This window comes from Lissotriton helveticus, chromosome 10 (genome assembly GCF_964261635.1).
Source record: "Lissotriton helveticus chromosome 10, aLisHel1.1, whole genome shotgun sequence".
Taxonomy (NCBI): Eukaryota; Metazoa; Chordata; class Amphibia; order Caudata; family Salamandridae; genus Lissotriton; species Lissotriton helveticus.
In genome coordinates, this window is record NC_136071.1 from 275,948,113 (window position 1) to 275,967,045 (window position 18,933).

At 43.7% G+C, this 18,933-nt stretch overlaps 1 protein-coding gene across 1 annotated transcript in view; it reads right to left on the bottom strand.

The window, feature by feature from the left end:
- OBSCN (obscurin, cytoskeletal calmodulin and titin-interacting RhoGEF) overlaps positions 1 to 18,933 on the bottom strand; it is a 2,124,484-nt gene that overhangs the window by 1,714,243 nt on the left and 391,308 nt on the right. Inside the window, exons 20-21 of the mRNA XM_078665296.1 lie at positions 16,819 to 17,094; positions 10,753 to 11,019 (exon numbers count right to left, since the gene is read on the bottom strand). Of these exons, the coding sequence (XP_078521422.1) occupies positions 10,753 to 11,019; positions 16,819 to 17,094 (543 nt within the window). The remainder of the gene's footprint in view (positions 1 to 10,752; positions 11,020 to 16,818; positions 17,095 to 18,933) is intronic.

Below are 18,933 nucleotides of genomic sequence, written 5' to 3' on the forward strand. Positions count from 1 at the left end.
TTATAGACCAGGAGTCAAAACGCTCCTTCATCTGGGCAAATTGCTGGACCCAGGAAAGAGAGTGTCCTTTGGGGCAAATTACAGCCTTTTTCTTTCACCATTAACATAACTTCAGCCAACTTCAAGTCCAGTGCCGGTAATGACTCTGAACATGGTGTTGAGTCTGGCTCCGTGGGTGACGTCAAATATTGTTGGAAATGGCCCTTTTTGCAGGGTTATCAACAAACATTTTGCTTCTTCCTCCTTTGTTTTTCCTGACCTGTGGTTGTGGCTATAGGACTCTGGGCACTTTGCCACTGCTGATCAGTGCTAAAGTGCATATAATCTGCCTGTAAATTGTTATTGTGATTGGTTATCCATGATTGGCATATTTGTTTTACCAGTAGGTCCCAAGTAAAGTGCACTGAGTGTGCCAGGTCTGGTAATTCAAATGCTACTAGTGGGCTTGCAGCACTGATTGTGCCACCCACATGAGTAGTGCTGAAAAGAGGTCTCAGGCCTGCCACCGCAGTGCCTGTGCGCAGTTTGTTAACTGCCAGGTGTCCTGGCCAGTGTACACACTTGCCAGACCTGACCCTTCCCTTTTCTTACACATTGGACACCCCTATGGTAGGCCTCAGGTAACCCCCTGGGCAGGGTGCAGTGTATGTGAAAGGTAGGACATGTCCTGATAGTGAAATACTATCAATTTCGTTTTTCACTATTGAAAGGCTATCTTGCCCATAGGACAGAATGGAGAATGCTGTATAACATGTTTACCTGCATATCTTCCCATGGGAGCAAGATAGAAATTTGGAATCTGGTATCCTGAACTCAGAATTTAATAACACATCTTTTAGGAAGGATGTTTTTTTAATTCTGTGTTTGAAAATAGCGCTTTGGAAAGGCTATCTTGCCCATAGGACAGAATGGGGAATTCTGGGTAACATGTTTACCTGCATATCTTCCCATAGGGCCAAGATAGAAATTTGGAATCTGGTATCCCTGAACTCAGAATTTAATAACACATCTTTTAGGAAGGATGTTTTTTTAATTCTGTGTTTGAAATAGCGCTTTTAGAAAGTGGCTATTTTCTTGTTCAACCTTTCTGTGTGCCTTTGCCTGTTTGTGAATTGACTGTCTGGTTTGAGGGTGACAGGGGCTGGGGTGGCTCCAAAAGTCTAGGTGAGCCAGCACTAGGTTGAATAGACCTATCTGCATTTGGAGTGGTGGGAGGAGTAGCACCTGGGCCTGAATAGGACTGTGCCTGCCTTCCAGAATGCTGGCTCCACCTCCTGTGGTGCGACTGATGACCCTGGCCCACACTGACAAAGGAAGAAATTGTGCACTGGGAGAGTGCACCCAGAACTGGTTTGGACTGGGTCCAGCACCCCTCACAGATAGAGAACAAAGACTTTTGGGGTATAAATAGGGGAGCGGAAACCCCTGAACTTTAGACTACTTTGATACCAAGGAGGAACCTTTGCTGAGGAGAAAAGCTGAAGTACTACCCTTGCTGTGTGTCTGGAGTTGGCCTGCAGTTGCTATTTCTGCCAAAGGAAGGACTAGGGACTTTGCAGTGTGCTGTGTCCCCCTGCTTGACAAAAGACTTTGCTGTGTGGTGTGTCCTGAAAAGAAAGTCTCCGAGGGCCCGAGAAGAGCTGGCCTCCTGTTGCGGAAACACAGCAATCTAAAAGTTTCCAAGACTAGGAAACTTTGTGATCAAGAAGGAATCCCTGCCAAGGAGAAGAGCTGAGGAAAAGTGCTGCCATTGCTGTGTGTCTGGGGGCTGGCCTGCAGTTGCTGTTTCTTCTTGGAGGACCAAGGGACTTTCTGCTGTGTGCTGTGTCCCCCTACTTGAAGAGGAACTGTGCTGTGTGCTTTGTCCCTCTGAAGTGAAACTGTCTCCAAGGGCCTGAGAAGAGCTGGCCTCCTGTTATAAGAAACACAGGGTCATAAAGGTTTCAAGGAATTCCCAGAGGCGCTGTGTGCAGGCGCTTTGCATCCAGCTGGTGTGCTACGTGGAACCCGTGTTGCTGAGAAGGGCTTCTCTTCCCATTCTGCTAAGAGTACTTGGCTTTTGAACTCACCTCTACATTGAGGTGTGCATGTGCCTGCGTTCAGAGGAGCACCGCAATCAACTGCGAGGCCGTCACCGCGGCTGGCCCGAGTTGTCAGCCAACGAGCCTGATTTTCCAGGGGAGGAAAAGCAATGTGTTGGCTGCCAACCGTGACCGGAGAGAAGTGCTTTGTGCCTGAAAATCACCACCTCCGGCCCGGGAGCCTCGGGAGCACTGTGCAGAAACCCCCCCCCCCAAAGCCAGAGAGGAGCCACGCTGGGATTGGAGCCAATGCCCGGTGTTGCCTGGCAACGAGGGGCTCGTCACCTGCAGGAGCCGAGCTGACTTCCCGGAAGCACAAGGTGTCCCAGCAATCAGCTGTTGTGAAGGAAGAAAAGAGACAGCGCCCCCAGGTAACCGCTCAAATCAGTCAAAGGAGAGTATTGGTGTTACCGTTGGGGACGGGGGTGCGGGTCTGCGGGTCTGCGGGAGAGAGCTCTCTGCCTTCCGCCTTCTGAGAGTAAACCAGGGTCTGTGCACAAAGATGATCTGGGGCATATTTCTTTCACATCACGGAGGACGAAGTCAGCACCGTAGCTAACGGCACAAGTGGTTTGTCCCGGAGTTGAGGGTTCCCCTTTGCTTTAACATGCGCACAACTAGTAGTTGGGGTACCCAAGCCAGTTGTTAAGGAGATTTCCCGTCTGTTTGTAATTGACGCCAGGATCTGCAACTGGTGGCATAAGGGATCGTAGAGCTAGCAGGCTCTTGAAGGAGAGTGTCCCAATCATAAGTGCACAGCAAACAGGTGCTGAGAGTAACTAACTTGTGCTAATTTTGTTGGAGTCTGTTTGTTTAGCATACTCTATTTGCCTAAAAGGACTACTATCACTACAAGTTCATTTTTTCAAAGAACATTTCTAAGGAAAGATTAAGTCTGTATGTTGGATTTATGTTGTTTCGGTCTTGCCTAAATCAGATAAAGATATTAATATTTTTATAAATGATCATTGTGGTGTCCATTTGTGGTGTTTCACTGTGTTAATGTGGTTGTTCGTGCAAATACTTTGCACAATGCCTCGGGCATAAGCCTGTCTGCTCGTGCCAAGCTACCAAGGGGGTTAGCAGGGGTTATCAACAGTGTGTTTCCCCCTTACCCTGACTAGAAGCAAGGGTCTCTATTTGGTCAAAGGTACCAACCTGTGCCAACTGGAGACCCCCATTTCTAACATTGGTGTCCGCGGTGAGGATTTGAACTTGTATTTGTACTTGACCCCCAGTGATTGGTGTACATCACTAGATTAGTGCAGACCACTACGCAGCCACATACTGTGTTTTCCTTTTTGGTTCTATTTTTGATTCTTGAATCATCCACGTATCATGTCTCAAAATGGTAAAGCAGCAAGTGAGGGGGCAGGATTGGAGTTTCACATTGAGGATTTATATTCCTACAAGGTAGATCAACTCAAACAATTTTGCAAAGATTTGGGATGTCTCATAAGGAGTAGCGCTAAGAAGGATGAGCTACAGAAGGCCTTAAAAGCCTGGTGGTAGGGCAAAGGAGCTGCAGGAGGAGATGATACAAATGAGGAGGAGGGTGACCCAGGGAATGGGTTTGGGCCACAGGATTTGCCTGTGTCAAGAGCAGCCTCCAGGGCTGGCAGCAACCATTCCGCTAGAAGTTTTTCCCCAGAGGAGTTGGAAGAGAACCAAAGGAACAGGGAACATGAATTGGAAGTCATGAGGCTCAAGGTGAAGCAATTGGAAATGGAAAAAGAAATCCAGAACAAGGCAGAGGAGAGGGCTTGTGCCTAGGAAGAATTGAAATTGACCTTGGCACATGAATTAAGACTGAGGGAGCTTGATTTGGAGCTCGAGAGGCTTGAGGCCATAAGTGTCTCAGCCCAGCAAAGAGAGATGTGTGTAGCTCAGGAGGTCAGCTTTGCTGAGTTGGAGGTGGAGTCCAGCTCAGATGGTGGCAGCAAGATTGTGATATCTAGTGCTGAGGGTGAAGTACACACGCCCAGAGATGAGGCACCTGACTTGAGGGAGGGGGTTAACATGCACCAGGGGGTTCAGGTTTATGAAGTCGCTCCAGTGGTGTGTAGTGTCCCTGAAGTAGATTGGGGAACTGACACAGGGGATAATATTCCTAGTGGTGGGAGGGACACTCTACTGACTCTAGATGAGAGGTGCAGGAAGAGGGGTTTCCCGATGGTAGAAACCTTGGTGTGTGAATGTGGAGACCGCCCAGAAGAGTGTGGGGTGAGTGACAGAGACAGCCAACCACTGTCTTGCCAATCTCAGGAAAGTGGTGAGGGGTACTTGTGCCAGGCACTGGAGGGTTCGGCAACGGGTAGCTTGGTTGACAACTGTGGGGGGCTGTGTGATTTATTTGTTGGAGAGTATCTTTGAAGTCCCTGTTTTCCAGAGCTATGGCAACACCCGGTGGAGTGTGAGTTCTCTGATTTCCGGGAGCTTACGTTGGAGACAGACTCCTTGGTGGATTCCAGAGGGTCTGAAGAGGCATTGGGGAGTGATCCCAAAAGGATTTGCGCAGATATCTTCCAGACCTGTGTGGTGGGAGAGGTGCAGAGTAGCCCAGCTAGGTCCCAGTGTAGTGGGAGGGGTGTAGGGGTTCACGTCCTGTCTCAGTGGAAAAGGAGTGAGTGGGGGACTGTGAGTCCCAAGATGCCCAAAACCCAGTCTCGGGGCCTGGAGGGTTCCCTAAGGGAACACCAGGTTGGGGGCCTAAGCTGTACTAGTAGGCCATTTGAGGGGGATCTCCTAGTGTCAGAAGAACCCGGAGCGTCTGTAAACGAAGCTCCAGTGGTTCTGGTGTTTGGCGGAGCAGCTCTAGTTGGGAGGGTGCAGAAGTCCAGATTGCTAATTTCGTTGGAGTCTGTTTGTTTAACATATGCTATTTGCCTAAAAGAACTACTACCACTACAAGTTCATTTTTGCAAAGAACATTTCAAAGAACATTCTAAGGAAAGATTAAGTCTGTATGTTGGATTTATGTCGTTTTGGACTTGCCTAAATCAGATAAAGATATTTATTTTGTATAAATAATCTGTGTGGTGTCCATTTGTGGTTTTTCACTGTGTTACTGTGGGTGTTGGTGCAAATACTTTACACATTGCCTTGGGGATAAACCTGTCTGCTCGTGCCAAGCTACCAAGGGGGTGAGCAGGGGTTATCAACAGCTTGTTTCCCCCTTACGCTGACTGGAAGCAAGGGTCCCTATTTGGTCAAAGGTACCAATCTCTGCCAACTAGAGACCCCGATTTCTAACATATATGGTGCCAGACGGACAGGAAATGCTGCCACGTTGTACAACTTCTTTTTAGCCACTGAGACTAGAGTTGCCAAGCCGGAAGCAGCAGGTCGTTCTGGGGGAATGGCCCAGAGTGTCCTAGCTCCATTGTAAATATGCTCACCATAGCCTGATGTGAGGCCTTTGTGAGAAAAGCAGTGTATTGTATGGTGTGATTGTGTGACCTCACAGTGTAATAAACTCACCAACCCGTCTTGGATCCAGTCATGCTACTTTACAAAACCTTAGCTCACCCCTAGGTAGCTCTGGCTTCGAGCAGTCAGGCTTTGTCAAAGGAACAAGTGCAAAGCATTTAGTAGCATCTAAATAGTTGAACAGGAAAAATCATGACACATAGGAAATCCAGCACCAATTTATAAAAATAGCTCTTATTTATATGAATTTTTAGAGACCAAAATGAACAAAATCCACTAGAGGATGTTGGAGATATAAATTATTAAACACATAACAAATCACTGCTTTTCATTCAAATCGCAACAAGCATTGGAGAACTACGGCGGTTAGCGGTCGCGAAAACTTTTGAAAACGTTTGTAAAGTTGGATTTGGCTATTCTGGCCCACTCTGGGTGACCAACTCCTGCAGGGAGGAAGTCACAAGGGTCAATACTGATTGGCAGTACAGTTATCTTGCAATCAAAGCAGGCTCTAGTCCAGTTAGAGGCTCTATGGGCGAACAGCAATAGCCAATAATGGAGTGGTATTTAACAATCAATGGATACAGGATGATGTGGATGCTGATCCAGTGATAGAGGTCCTCTTAGGGCCACTCCTTAGACCACGAACAAGGAGTGGTGACTCTGCCACAGAGGCTGAATTTGGGTTAAAGTCCAGCCAAAAAACAGTTGCCACTGGTCTACTGTTACAGCGAAACCAGTGGTTCCCTTTAACTGAGGCTGGTGTCTATCTAGGCAGCCAAACTGCACTCTGAGTACTCTCCTGGGTCCAGCAGACTCGGTGCAACTTTTGAGTGTCTAGACTCTGTCTCCCAAGCTGCAGTTTGGCGGTCGGTGGTGGTCGAGCGATTGTGGCTACCGACTTGCCAGGGCAGACCTCTTCAGCTTTGTGACCCAGTAGCTGTAACAGGACGTCAGCTAACTGACTATTGGAGTCAATTCTTCTGGCTGGGGCTTGGGACAACTTTTCTTAGATCAGGGCACCACAGGCAGAGTCCTCTCTTGGCTAGCCTAAGGATCAGCAGGTGAAGTTCAATCTTTGATGCAGCCTCTCTTTGCCAGGTCCAGGGAACGCCATAGCCATCCTTCTTCAGATGTCTTTCCTCCGCAGACTTGATCTGTGGCCTGGCTGCCAGAGATACCACTAATACGCCCACAACTTGCTTTCAGGGGATGCAGTGACTATTAGCCAATGGGCTAGCAAGTCTGCCTGATGGCGACTTCCTGCAAAGTGTGGCATCTGGTTATGCCAGATCACTGACACAATATTGGGTAAACAACATTGTTTGACACTAATATTATGTAAAAATATTGTTTACCAAAATATTGTGTCCCCTATGCTAAAATGGTAAGTACAAAAAACGAATATTAATTAATACTAGTGCTGGAGTGGGCCTTTAATGCCGGTAGAGCCTGCTACGGTGCGCTCTAAGGCTAGAACACAACATTGGAATGTTGAGAGCTATATTGAAGACAATGGAGTAGCTCTGGGCTTATAATGGCTGGTATAACACTGAAGCTCCAACATTCCAATGTTTGTCTTCATGTTTCTCCCTTTTTAATGTAGAAAATTCTACCCTTAGTGGGAGGAATGTTCTAATAACCTTATAGCACTTCTGCCGAGAGCTATACCAGTTGTTAAAAGCCCCTCCCTTGTATAGCCCATCGCCTGCAGCTCGGGCCAATAACTTGGGTTCAGGGCCTTTAACAACCAATACAGCCCTCTGCAGCAAGCTATATTAAGCTCTTAACATAAACATTATTAATTAACATATATATGTGTGTGTGTGTATTAAAAAAATTAAACGACTTACATAATTAATAATCAGAACAATCCTATCAACCCACACCCAAAATATAACTAAAATATATAAGTATTGCACAATTTACGTAAATAATAATCAAGTAAATAATTAATTATAATTAATTGTTAATTTTCACTTAACTTCCCACCTTTTACCACTGCAAACCTAGCAATCCACACCTAAAATATACCTAAAATAAATCATTATTGCATATGTTACATAATTATTATCAATCACATAAATAATTTTAAATAATTCAATAAATAATTAATTAGTACTTATTTAACGTCCCACCATTTCAGCCTACAAACCCAAAAGCCCCCTACGACACTATACATTTCTATTAACAATTAAAACATTCTAAATCACTCAAAATTAAAACTATATTTAAAAAATAATTATATAAACAATAGTAACACATAAAATGAATACATGAACAAAAACAGATTAAAATAATTTTAAAACAATATAAACGGTGTATACATTGATTATTGTTTCCTTGTGATCTCTCTCCTTCGCTTATTTTCTTTTTGTGTATTGTTCGCTCTTCTCTACCGGCCATTGTGTTGGTTGTAGGCGGATGAGCTGTGTAATTTCTACTTTATTGTTTGAAAAATAATAAAAAATTGATGCAATCCTAAAAATTATATGACTGAAAATGATATTAAAAACAACGCTATTCTTAAAACCAATATAACTTACCTAAAGAACAATATTCTTAACACCGATATTTTTGTATCATGATTTTTTTATATTTTTTCTGATATGTCGGTCTCCCAATATTTACAAATCGATATTTTGTCCAAACACCAGTTATACCATAATTCAATATTCTGCCCATTCACAAGATGGTAGTATCATTCTCTCAGTGTGTGGCGTTTGGTATCCCACCCTAGAGGTGTGGCTGCCTTTGGCAACACACCCACTGGAAAACTGGTTTGGCAACTGGATAGCCCTTTCCGTTCCCAACGCCAGCCTGTCTCCCGGAACAAAAGAGCGTGTGTGTCCACCATTTGCCCTTCAAAGGCAGCTTCCCTTTCAAACTCACACCCTGTTCGGCCTTTCTGCCAGGGAGAGGTAACACCTGTTCTTTTGGCAGGCCCTTTGTGTTCCTTCCTGAGAGTCATTCACATCTCATCCCAGGAGAACAGATGGCTGTCTTGTGTCCAGCAACTTTGAATGGTCACTAGAAAACTTGAGCAAGAAAGTGGCAACCTCCTAAAGTTGCCATTTCCTTAAAAGTTGCATTAAATTTGACTTGGCCCTCAAGTCGCATTTAATGTAACCATTCTTTTGATATCTGGAAGTAAACTACTTTAGTAATCCCATTCAGAAGTTAGAACAGTTGAGTTGTGAGCTTGTAATATCATAGTCGTCGATGGGGCTATTAGCCTTTTTACAGCAAAAACAACAATCTGGAGTTTTTACTGTCAGGTCCCAGCCTCAGGACTCCAGAGGCATACCTTACGAATGACAGACAGACACAACCCCATATAAAAAGAGACCCTTAGGGCTCCATAGGCGATAGCATTTTGAAAACTGCCCTATCAGTCAGAAATGTCATGCTGGAAGTCTTGCTTTGCCTTGTCACACTCATGGTGGCACAATAAGTGCTTCAGTCCAGGAGGGACACTTTAAATTACAGGCCCTGGGTAACCCTGAAACCATATACTAGGGACTTACGAGTAAGTTAACTTATGCCATTTGTGGGTGAGCCAGTCACACATACATGTTTTAAGGGTCATAGCACTGGTAGTGAGGTCTGGTTAGCATGCCTAACTGCACCTTCAGAGTCGAAAAACCAGCAGCATCAGTCCAAAACCTTGAGAATGATCATGTAATAGAGGCATTTCCTTATACCCTTCATTTGCTTGTCCAGATGAACCTTGTGCAACTTCAAAATCAGATTTGATGACTACAAAGTGCCGGGCATCTGGGAACAGCACTGTGACATCAAATGATCCTGTAAAATGTATTGTTTCCTAGAGAAAGAACAGGATTTCTCTTTCTGTTGGTGCTGTTTGTAGTTTTTGTGGAAAGAACTTTTCTAAAATTGTTCTCTCACAGGAGATTTACCTGTAGAAGAAGGGGAACACTTTGGCATGACCATTGAGGTCTCTGACATGAATATATTTGCTTTCTGTTCCATAAAGGGCTTCAGGTGTTTGGCCACAACACCAAGGCCGCATCCAATACATCACATGAGGATGCCAAGATGAAGTAATAAAGACAGTTGCTTCCGGTATGTGAGAAAGGACAGGAACTATGAACCTTTCGGTGGAGACATTGGACCTAATGGCTGTCTAAGCTGACAACATGTTTTTTGATGAAGCAAAGAGCAAGTGCCAAAAACCACGCCAAGGTGCAGAAAAACAAGAACTGATGTCAGTGCAGGAAACATCTTCTATTATATGACTTTGACGTCATGCACGGCGGGTGGAGTCACAGCTGTCGGCATGGAGAATTACTGCTAGGAAAAGCTTTCCCAGACCAGCTTAACACGTAGGGCGATATTCCTAAGGCGAGGAATCTCCAGGAAGTGTTTTCAATGAGACTATTTACATACTAATAAGCATAGTACGGTTTGATCATCAGAAACTGTCATTTAGTGCAAGGGAGATCTGTCAGTTAAGGTCACATGCTGAAATTAAGCCAAGTCCCTCTCGTTACTGCCTTTTCTCACACCCTAGCTCACTTACTCGCTATACTCAATGTTTTCCTTCATTCATCTATTCTTTCCTTTTTCAGTTTTCCTCATCAAGTCTCAACTACCCTTTTTTCTAATCTTCACCAATGCCCTTACCACTATATATCTGTATTGTGTTCATCACACTATCACTCTGTATCTGCTTCTCTGTCTCTCACTTCAATTTCTTGTACAACTTATTATTGTATACCTCATTACCTATGAGCATTTCTCATTCCTTTCAGCAGAGATAACAAGCCAACCAATGTCCTTCCCAAAGAAAGGACATTGGCTAATTACGCCCTTTCACTGTTTTTGGTTGCTTTCTATCTTACATTGATAGCAAACAAGTGAAGTCAATTAGGTAATTCACAGTAAGCAGCAGGACAAATTGAATGTTAAATCAAAATAGACTTATCGGAGTGCTAGCTTAGAATGTATAGAGAGTGCCTTGTTAAATGCCAATTCCTTATCATGTTTTACATAGATCCTATATGATCACTGGGCATTTCTAAACCCAACAACTGTACACCTACCTGATTTATATGGTCACAACGAGAATTGGCATCAATTAATATGGTTTGTTGTCCAAAAGTAGATTTTATAAGACTAACTCAATAGATCACTCCAACAATTCTACTGAAGGTGCCATCCACACGTCAACATGATCATTTGTAATACCCTGGGGAATACTTTTGATCTGTCTTAGTACCTTTTGTGGTGATCTGGGCGATAGTCTTGTCATCCTTGGACTCGCAGGAGTACTCTCCTTCGTCTTCTGCCCTCACCCCAGAAATTGTGAGAATCCGTTTGGCGCCCTCAGCGCGGATCTGGAAGCGTTTGCTAGGCTGGAGTTCCTTCCCGTTCCTGCACCACATGACGTCGCCCTTCGCCTGTCCCAGTTCACAGGAAATAGAGATGGTGCCCCCTATCTCAGCACAAAGGGCTTCCAATTTCTTTGCAAACTTTACAGGCACTTCTGAAAGAATTCAAACAAAACAGTTTACGGAATATAAATAAGTTTAGGAAGTTTACTGATTATATTTAATTAATGCTTTCTTCAAGTGTCATGCTTGAGAAAATATCAAGAGACCTGAAAAGTGTCAAGAACTAAATTAATATAGCCTATAAATTAAATTACTAAAGGCTGTGGAATCAAAAAATGCAAACCTCACTCTCAACAAAATAGTACTCAAGCATATAATGTTGATGAGTTACTTGACTGCAGTAAGAATCAATACATTTTAAGAACATTTTGGTGCATCCCAAACCCTATTTTATTAAGTAAGTTTGCTGATAAAAATTTAAAAGTACGAGAATGTTTAATTTCAGACATCTGTTAGTGGCCTATTTTTTACTGTCCCAGTAGTGCTATTAGTCATTAGGGTAACTGTGAACCGAGTCCAGGTGGTAGAAAATGCTAAGGAAATGTAGTGAGGGTTTTAGGCAACTGCATAAATACCATTTGTTCCTTATAAAATGTGTGTGGAAAGTAGTTGGAATATTTGGTCATATTAAAATTAGGACAACTGCTTATCTGTTCTATTTACGATAACGGAATTCACTTCTGAGCACATTATGTGCATCTCTTGATAATTTTGGTATTGGTGATGTCACACAAAAAAACTGGAGGAAATGTAGCTTATGTCTAGCCAAACTTACGGTTATTTTGTTTGTGTTTATGCTCTCTACGGCTGGCTCTGTCACAAAGCGTATTCTGTGTGTGGCCGTTATTCCTGGAAAAGGCGTAATCCACCAATCTTTATACTGACATGATACTCAAACCACGTGTATATGGAGTCTATGCACGTCACGCATATGGTCCTCATGAGTTTCGTTGTAATTGCATTTACGGTAGATACTGAAGTTTTGCAGGAAAACTGCCTTATGAATTGTTTTCGGCACGCAGATTTTGTCATTAAAAACACGGTCAAATTATGGGAAATGTGGAAATCGACCCACAAACGCTGAAATACAGAATACTACGCACATTCCCGCACATGGACAAACCTAACCCTGCTGTATTAAGGACACACTCAGCAGGTTTTGAGGACAATCTCATAATAAGAACATAAATGTATTCTTGAAATGCACAGCATATGCAATGCTTATGTACATTTCACACGCGCACACTTCCTGCATGTAAAAGTGCAAATGTTGGGGTAAAAAGAGGTGTCAGAGGAGTGCAAAGGACTGGCAGATGTCGTCCTCAGCCAAAAAGTAGCGCCATTTTAGATATTCATAAAACAACAAAAACACTATTACCACACTAATGTGGCCTAAGCGTACACCACAATGGGCGAAGTGTAAAGTGTGCAAAAAGTGCAGTAAAATACTGCAGCATTAACCCTTGATGTTGGTCAAAATGCCTGTCTCAATGCACGACATGATTGTAGAATTACACACGAAACCTAATCATGCCAATCAGCAATGTTGCAACACACAAACATGACTAAGCTGAGTTTACACTTCGCATAAGTTGCACCTTTTCCCATCAGTTAATCAGTTTAAAGTTGCGGACAGTATTTTCAGTATTGTAAGCAATGCATGCATATTTCTAATATGAACTACTGATGGAGGCTGGCCCTAAGAAATAGTCAAGGTGGATGCTCTCTTTGAATGTCCCAACTGGTAAAAGGACATGAACCAAAATTGACACTCAATTCTACATGGAATCAATCAATTTCATAATGCTGCATGGATACGTGCTGCTTCGGCTTACAAGACAACCTGACTTTACTCACGTCCCAGCTCGGTCGTTCCTCCTACAATAAGAAGGTTTCGACTCACTCTAAAAGTAAACAAGTTATTTTTATGCAGATTCTTTACTCTTACTCTACAGTCTCTCTCCCTTCATGAACTATGTAGGTATGCTGCAACCAAGTCACAGGATTGGAACCTGCTAGGAAAGCTGTCACTTCAGGGATGTGCATGGCAGAACCACCACAAATGAGTGCGTTGAAGCCTACATGCACTCTTGACTGCACATATGTGCACGCTCACCAGTGCCCTTCTTGAAAACTAGAGCCAATCGGTGTGTGTGTGCTATGGCCATCTCAATTAAGGCAATGTTATCCTGTTTCTATGTCCAAGCACTTTCACATCTAGATTACGCAACAAAAGAGAAACAAAATTGAAGAAGGAGTAAGCAACATTGGATGGCTCAAGCTTCGACATATAGGTTGCTAGGAGCTTTCTATTCAATAGTAGCATTGCCCCAGGCGGAACCCTGAAGACCCTGGTGGTACTCTGAAGAAAGTAGTGTTGGCGAATGCGTGGGGGCAGCCTGTGTAGCTATAGTAGGAAGAAGCCTTGAAAATGGCACTGATGCTGGTATAGCCCTGGTGGTGTGTGCTCGTAGGAGATTGGGCTCTGTGTAGGGTAAAGCAATGTGTGAAGCTGGATGGAACCCATGTGGCAATGGTGACATTAGCATACACTCAGAGAGCACCATTGCCTTCAAAAATTCACAAACAGTTGATCAGTAGAACACCAAATTTTGGTTCTTTTGAGGGAAAACTAAAAGGCAAGTCTTATGCCTCTGCGGTCGAGAAAGTATGTGGGTGTGGAAAGAGTGAAAGGCAGGGATATCTTCACATTCAAAAGGACTTTCAACGGAATCTTTGAAAGAAAGGTAAGGAGAGCCTTATAGTCACCATGTCTCGGCGAAAGGCAGTTAAATGTTTTGAATCACAAAGGGATATCATCTTCATTATGTGCACAGCTGCAGTTGATGCTACAAGAAACAGGTCTTTCACACAAGACCAATGGCTTAAAAGTCTTATGCCTGTGTATTTTAGGGAGGATCAACACAGATCCACAGAGACCATAGACGGCCTAACCTGAGAAAAGAACTGCACCTGGACTGTCAGGATATTGTTCATCCTTGTTAGCAGTGGATAAAACCCCCATAGCCAATTTCCAAAGCCACTCATACCTGCTAGGTAGTTTTTGCAGTTGCTCATTTGTTCCAGCCAGATGATGCGAAAAAGTATTTTCATCATCCACCAAGTGAGAGGGTTGATTCCTCGCAACAAGGTGCCATTGCAGAATCTCAGCCATTTCCAGTAATCTCTGGCAGATTACATTTTGCTTTGACATTGTCAATTGTCAAGATAACCAGTTGAATTTTAATGTATATTTCAACGTGTTTCTAGTGAGCTGGCACAGAATGGGTAAAGGTGTGCCTTGTTGTCTGACATTAAAGCAGTATGCAGTGTAGTCTGTGTTACTTATCGACACTCTCAGTCTTAGGTCTTCCCGAAAACATTTTGCCTTACTCCTCCATTTTTGCTGATCTTGTTTATGTTAGCCTTAGGACTCTGCACACTTTACCACTACTAACCAGTGCTAAAGTGTGTGTGCACGCTCTCCTCTACTCAACGTGAAATTGACATACACAAAAATGGTGTGACGCCCTTTTGAAGTCCATAGGGACCTGTACCCCTAGCATTCATTATAAACTCCTACCTACTGGGGTTCACTGGTGACTTCACCCTGACAGCAATTGTGGTTGTAGCTTGAGAAGGGTTTCACCCCCCACAACCAGTAACCCTTTTCCTTGGATGGAAGGTGCTTTCTTGATGCGGTGCAATGCGTCAGCTACAGCGGCGACATCCTTATTCAGTGATGCGACGGCAGCGGCTGTGACGGCGACACGCTTCTTCCTCGTTGCAAGACGCTTCTCTTGATGCGGTGCAATGCGTCGGCTACAGCAGCAACATCCACTATGTGACGGCAACAGCTGCGATGGCGACACGCTTCTTCAGGGTTGCAGGACGTTTTTTTGAGATGTGGTGCAATGCGACAGCTACAGCTGCGACATCATCGATGCAACGGCAGCGGCTGTGACAGCGATACACTTCTACCTCTTGAGTCACGCTTCCAGCTCCTTGCGACACGCAGTCCCTCAGAAGGCTCAAAACAGCAGCAGGCACTTCCAAAGAACTCTGGGGAGCTGGGGGTTGAAGTCTGTTGTCCCTGGGACTTCAGCAGGAGGCAAGCTCTTCTCTCAAGCCCTTGGAGATCCTTCACAAGTTGAAATAAAGTGCACACAAAGTCCTTTCTCTTTTCTTTGGCAGTCAGGCAACCACTGCAGGCCAATCCCCCGAGCAGCACTTCAGCTTAGGGATAGTCTCTCCTCGGATTCTTCAGGTTCCTCTCCTCAGCAAAGGTTTCTTCTTGTTGTCCAAAAGTGATCGAATTTCTTGGGATCAGGGTCCCAATACTTATACCCCAAAATCCTTTGTCCTCTGAGGGCAGAAGGGCCTTTGCCCAGTCCAAACCAGTTCTGGAGCACTCTGTTGACAAGACTCCTGCCTTCCTTTCACAGTGCAAGGCAGAACCATCAGACGCCCCACAGGAGGTGGAGCCAGCATTGTGGAGGAAAGGCACAGCCCTGGAGCACTCTGTTGACATGACTCCTTCTCTCCTTTCACAGTGCAGGGCAGAGACATCAGAAGCACCACAGGAGGTGGAGCCAGCATAGGTACAGCCCTATTCAGGTCCCAGGTGCAACTCCTACCTGCCATCAAGATGCAGATCTCTCTATTCACCACTGGGCTGACTCATCCTGTCTCCTGGAATCCCACAGCCCTGTCACTCAAACTCCAGACAAGGAATACACAACCTAGCAGAGGCAGGCTTGGATAGTTAGACAAGAAAATACCTACTTTCTAAAAGTGGTATTTTCAAACACAGAATGTTAAAATCAACTTCACTAAAAGATGTATTTTATCATTCTGAGTTCAGGCATACTAAACTCGAATTTCCACCATGTTCCCTGGGTCAGTTAAGATTATAAAATGTAATAATCTAACTGCCCATTCTGGCCTATGGAGAACAGGGAGCCTTGCAATAGTGAAAAACGAAAATGGCTGTAATTCACTATTAGGAGATGCCACACACATCAGAGCTTGTCCTACCTTATACTTACAATGCACCCTGCCCTTGGGCCCACCATAGGCGTGTCTGGTATGAAGAAAAGGGAAGGTTTAGGGACTGGCAAGTGGGTGCACTTGCCCAGTCAACATGGCAGTACCAGACTGCACATAGGCTGCAATGGCAGGCCTTACACACACTTTTACAGACTGCTTCTGTGGGTGGCACAACCAGTGCTGCTAGCCCACTAGCAGCATTTGGTTCACAAGTCCTGGGCACCCTCAGTGCACTGTACTTGGGTCTGACAAGTACACCAAACAAGTCAATAATGGAATCACTAATCCATACGTCAATTTACAATAGGGAGAGCATATGCACTTTAGAACTGATCAGCACTGGTAAAGTGCCCAGAGTCATAAAACAGCCAACAATAGGTCAGAAAAAATAGAGGAGGAAGGCAAAACGTTCAGGGATGACCCTGCAAAAAGGGCCAAGTCCAACAATAAGAGTAACCACAGTTATTATTACAAGTTAAAATGCATTTTATACACCTGTTCTTATCACGTCAGTGTAATACGCAGCATCTAAAAAAATGACCGTTCTCTTCACATAACTGCCTAACAAAATCATATTTTAAAAGACATAGAATGGAAAACAAGTATTTGTGCTCAACACAGGAAGGTCTTCAATAACAAAACCATGTGCTTTGGCATTGATTGCTTCAAATACTGCATTTACTCTACATTTTAACTTTCACCACTGTACCTGAGACGGTCAGGGCACTGAGCTCTTGATTGCGATGTGCGCCGTGGAATTCAAATTAACCCCACTGTTCATGTGTATCCAGGGGAGCAGCTACTGTGTATGGTATCAGTGGTGTCAGTGGGCCCTTCCTTACCTTTAACCTGCACTTGGAATTCTTGCACGTCACTTCCTATCTTGCAAGAGTACAAAGCAGTGTCTCTGGAGTCGGCTGCTTTCACCACAAGTGTCCTGGAGCCCCCTTCGCTCCTGAGCTCGTACTTCTTTCCTCCTGTCACTTCAACGCCTTCCTTAAACCACTGAACTTTTGCCTTTTCTTGTGTGACCATAGTCGACAGCATGATGTCATTCTCCTCCTGCACAAGGACTGTCTCCTTTTTGGCAGATTTCTTTGCAAATTGGCCTGCTGGCTCTGTGTAGAAAAAGCATAAAAAACAGGAAAGCAGTGTTGCTTAAAATGGAGAGGCAAATATTTTGAGGACAGGGGGTTCATTTTACAGTTTTATGTATGTACTTAAGTTCAATCATGGTCTGCAAAATGAGAAATATGTTGTCATCCATTACAGATCCTGCTTCACAATGCTGTAAGGCAAAACAGATCCACCACTTAGTTTCCATTTTCGTTTCACGTTTTAGCTTGACATTGGTTTCTTTTGGTGACTTTTTACATGCTTTGTGCTTACACGATAATGTACTGAGAAATGATTATACATGTAGTTCATTCCTTAGGAAGCATTATCATCATATAATTCATAGGCACTTCTGCTGGGATTGTCCTGGAACGTGACTGAGATGCAGTCCTGCTTACTCTGACCTCTATCCTGCAAAGGACAGTAGCCTGTTCTACACATGTCGGCTTCTTGATACATCATACTCAGGGAGGAGGGTATAGGCTATCCCATTGGCAGAGGCTACTCCCACTATGCTCTTGATAGTGTAGGAAGTATTAAGTAGGAGTATAACCACCTAGTAATGCTATAATGGTTGAACTGTATCTTTTCACCATCCCTGTAATGCTGGTTACAATGTTTTGTTTCTTCTGTCTAATAATTGCAGCACACTCTTTCTATACAAGAATACAATTGTTTCAATGTATGAAAAGCTAGTTCGTAGCTTTCTTGTGTTTACCTTTGGCATATAAAAGTAAAACAACAAAAGGGTAGATCTGTTTACACAATTTCCTAGGAGGAATACAAAGTGGCCATGTTTGAGGTTGCTAAATACCATCTGGTACCCTGGTAAGGTTAGGGATTCAGATGGGGCACTGTGAGCTGGCTTGTAAGGAGGCCAACATTTTCAGATGGTATGTGTGAACTGAGTTCCTATATTCTAAAGTTTATGTTGTCCAGATAAACAGTCTTACGTAATTCACAGGAACTGTATAACAACAAATCCAAGATCATTTATGCCTACAGCCAGGAAGGTATTACAGAAAACCCACTCAGAGCACATTTTCTGAAGTACATAATTTTGGGACATTGAGAAGGTAGAGCAAACACAGGGAGCTATAACTTAGCAGTTATTTGCATGCCTTTCAATGTTTTTTTCCACTTCACTTGAACACACACACACGTTTACTGTAATAAAACCTTGGCATAGGGGAGCAATCGGGATTGCAAATTTCAACTAGTACCCAAATATTTCAAGGATGCCCAGGGAAAGGGTTTCATTCAAAATTAGACTGAGTTAATTATATCACATATTAATGGATATAGGACATCTGTTCTTTCCTCCCGCCCAAGCTGGTGTATCAAAGCTATATATCCAAATACTTGCACCACTGACTCATTTATGAAACCAACATGCACTTTTATATGTCCCAGTAGATCCCCTTAAGTAATTCAGAGCTTTCTACATTACTTGGCAAACTAAGGATCCTGGTGAATAAAATATTTATTTTCTTATGATTCAAGTAAAAAAAACGACACTTTACGAACCACACAAATTAACACGTTGGGTTGGATTCACAAACCATTTTCAGCCATAAACATATTTACAGAATGAAATGCATCCTCTACGCTCGTCAGAAATTAATATCAGGATTCATAACAAGTGTAAATGATTGGATTAAAGTGTGGTTTGTGAACGCCCACTCCTGAGCTTGTTCTGACCCTTTACAGTCGTAGGGATGGCTAAAGTTTTACTCCAGTAAATGGTTAGAGTAACTATCCTTCCTGGGTGACAAGGGAATGAATCACCTACTTCTAATCTTAGAAGGTGCGTAGGGAGAAAAAAAATTCTGACAGTGAAA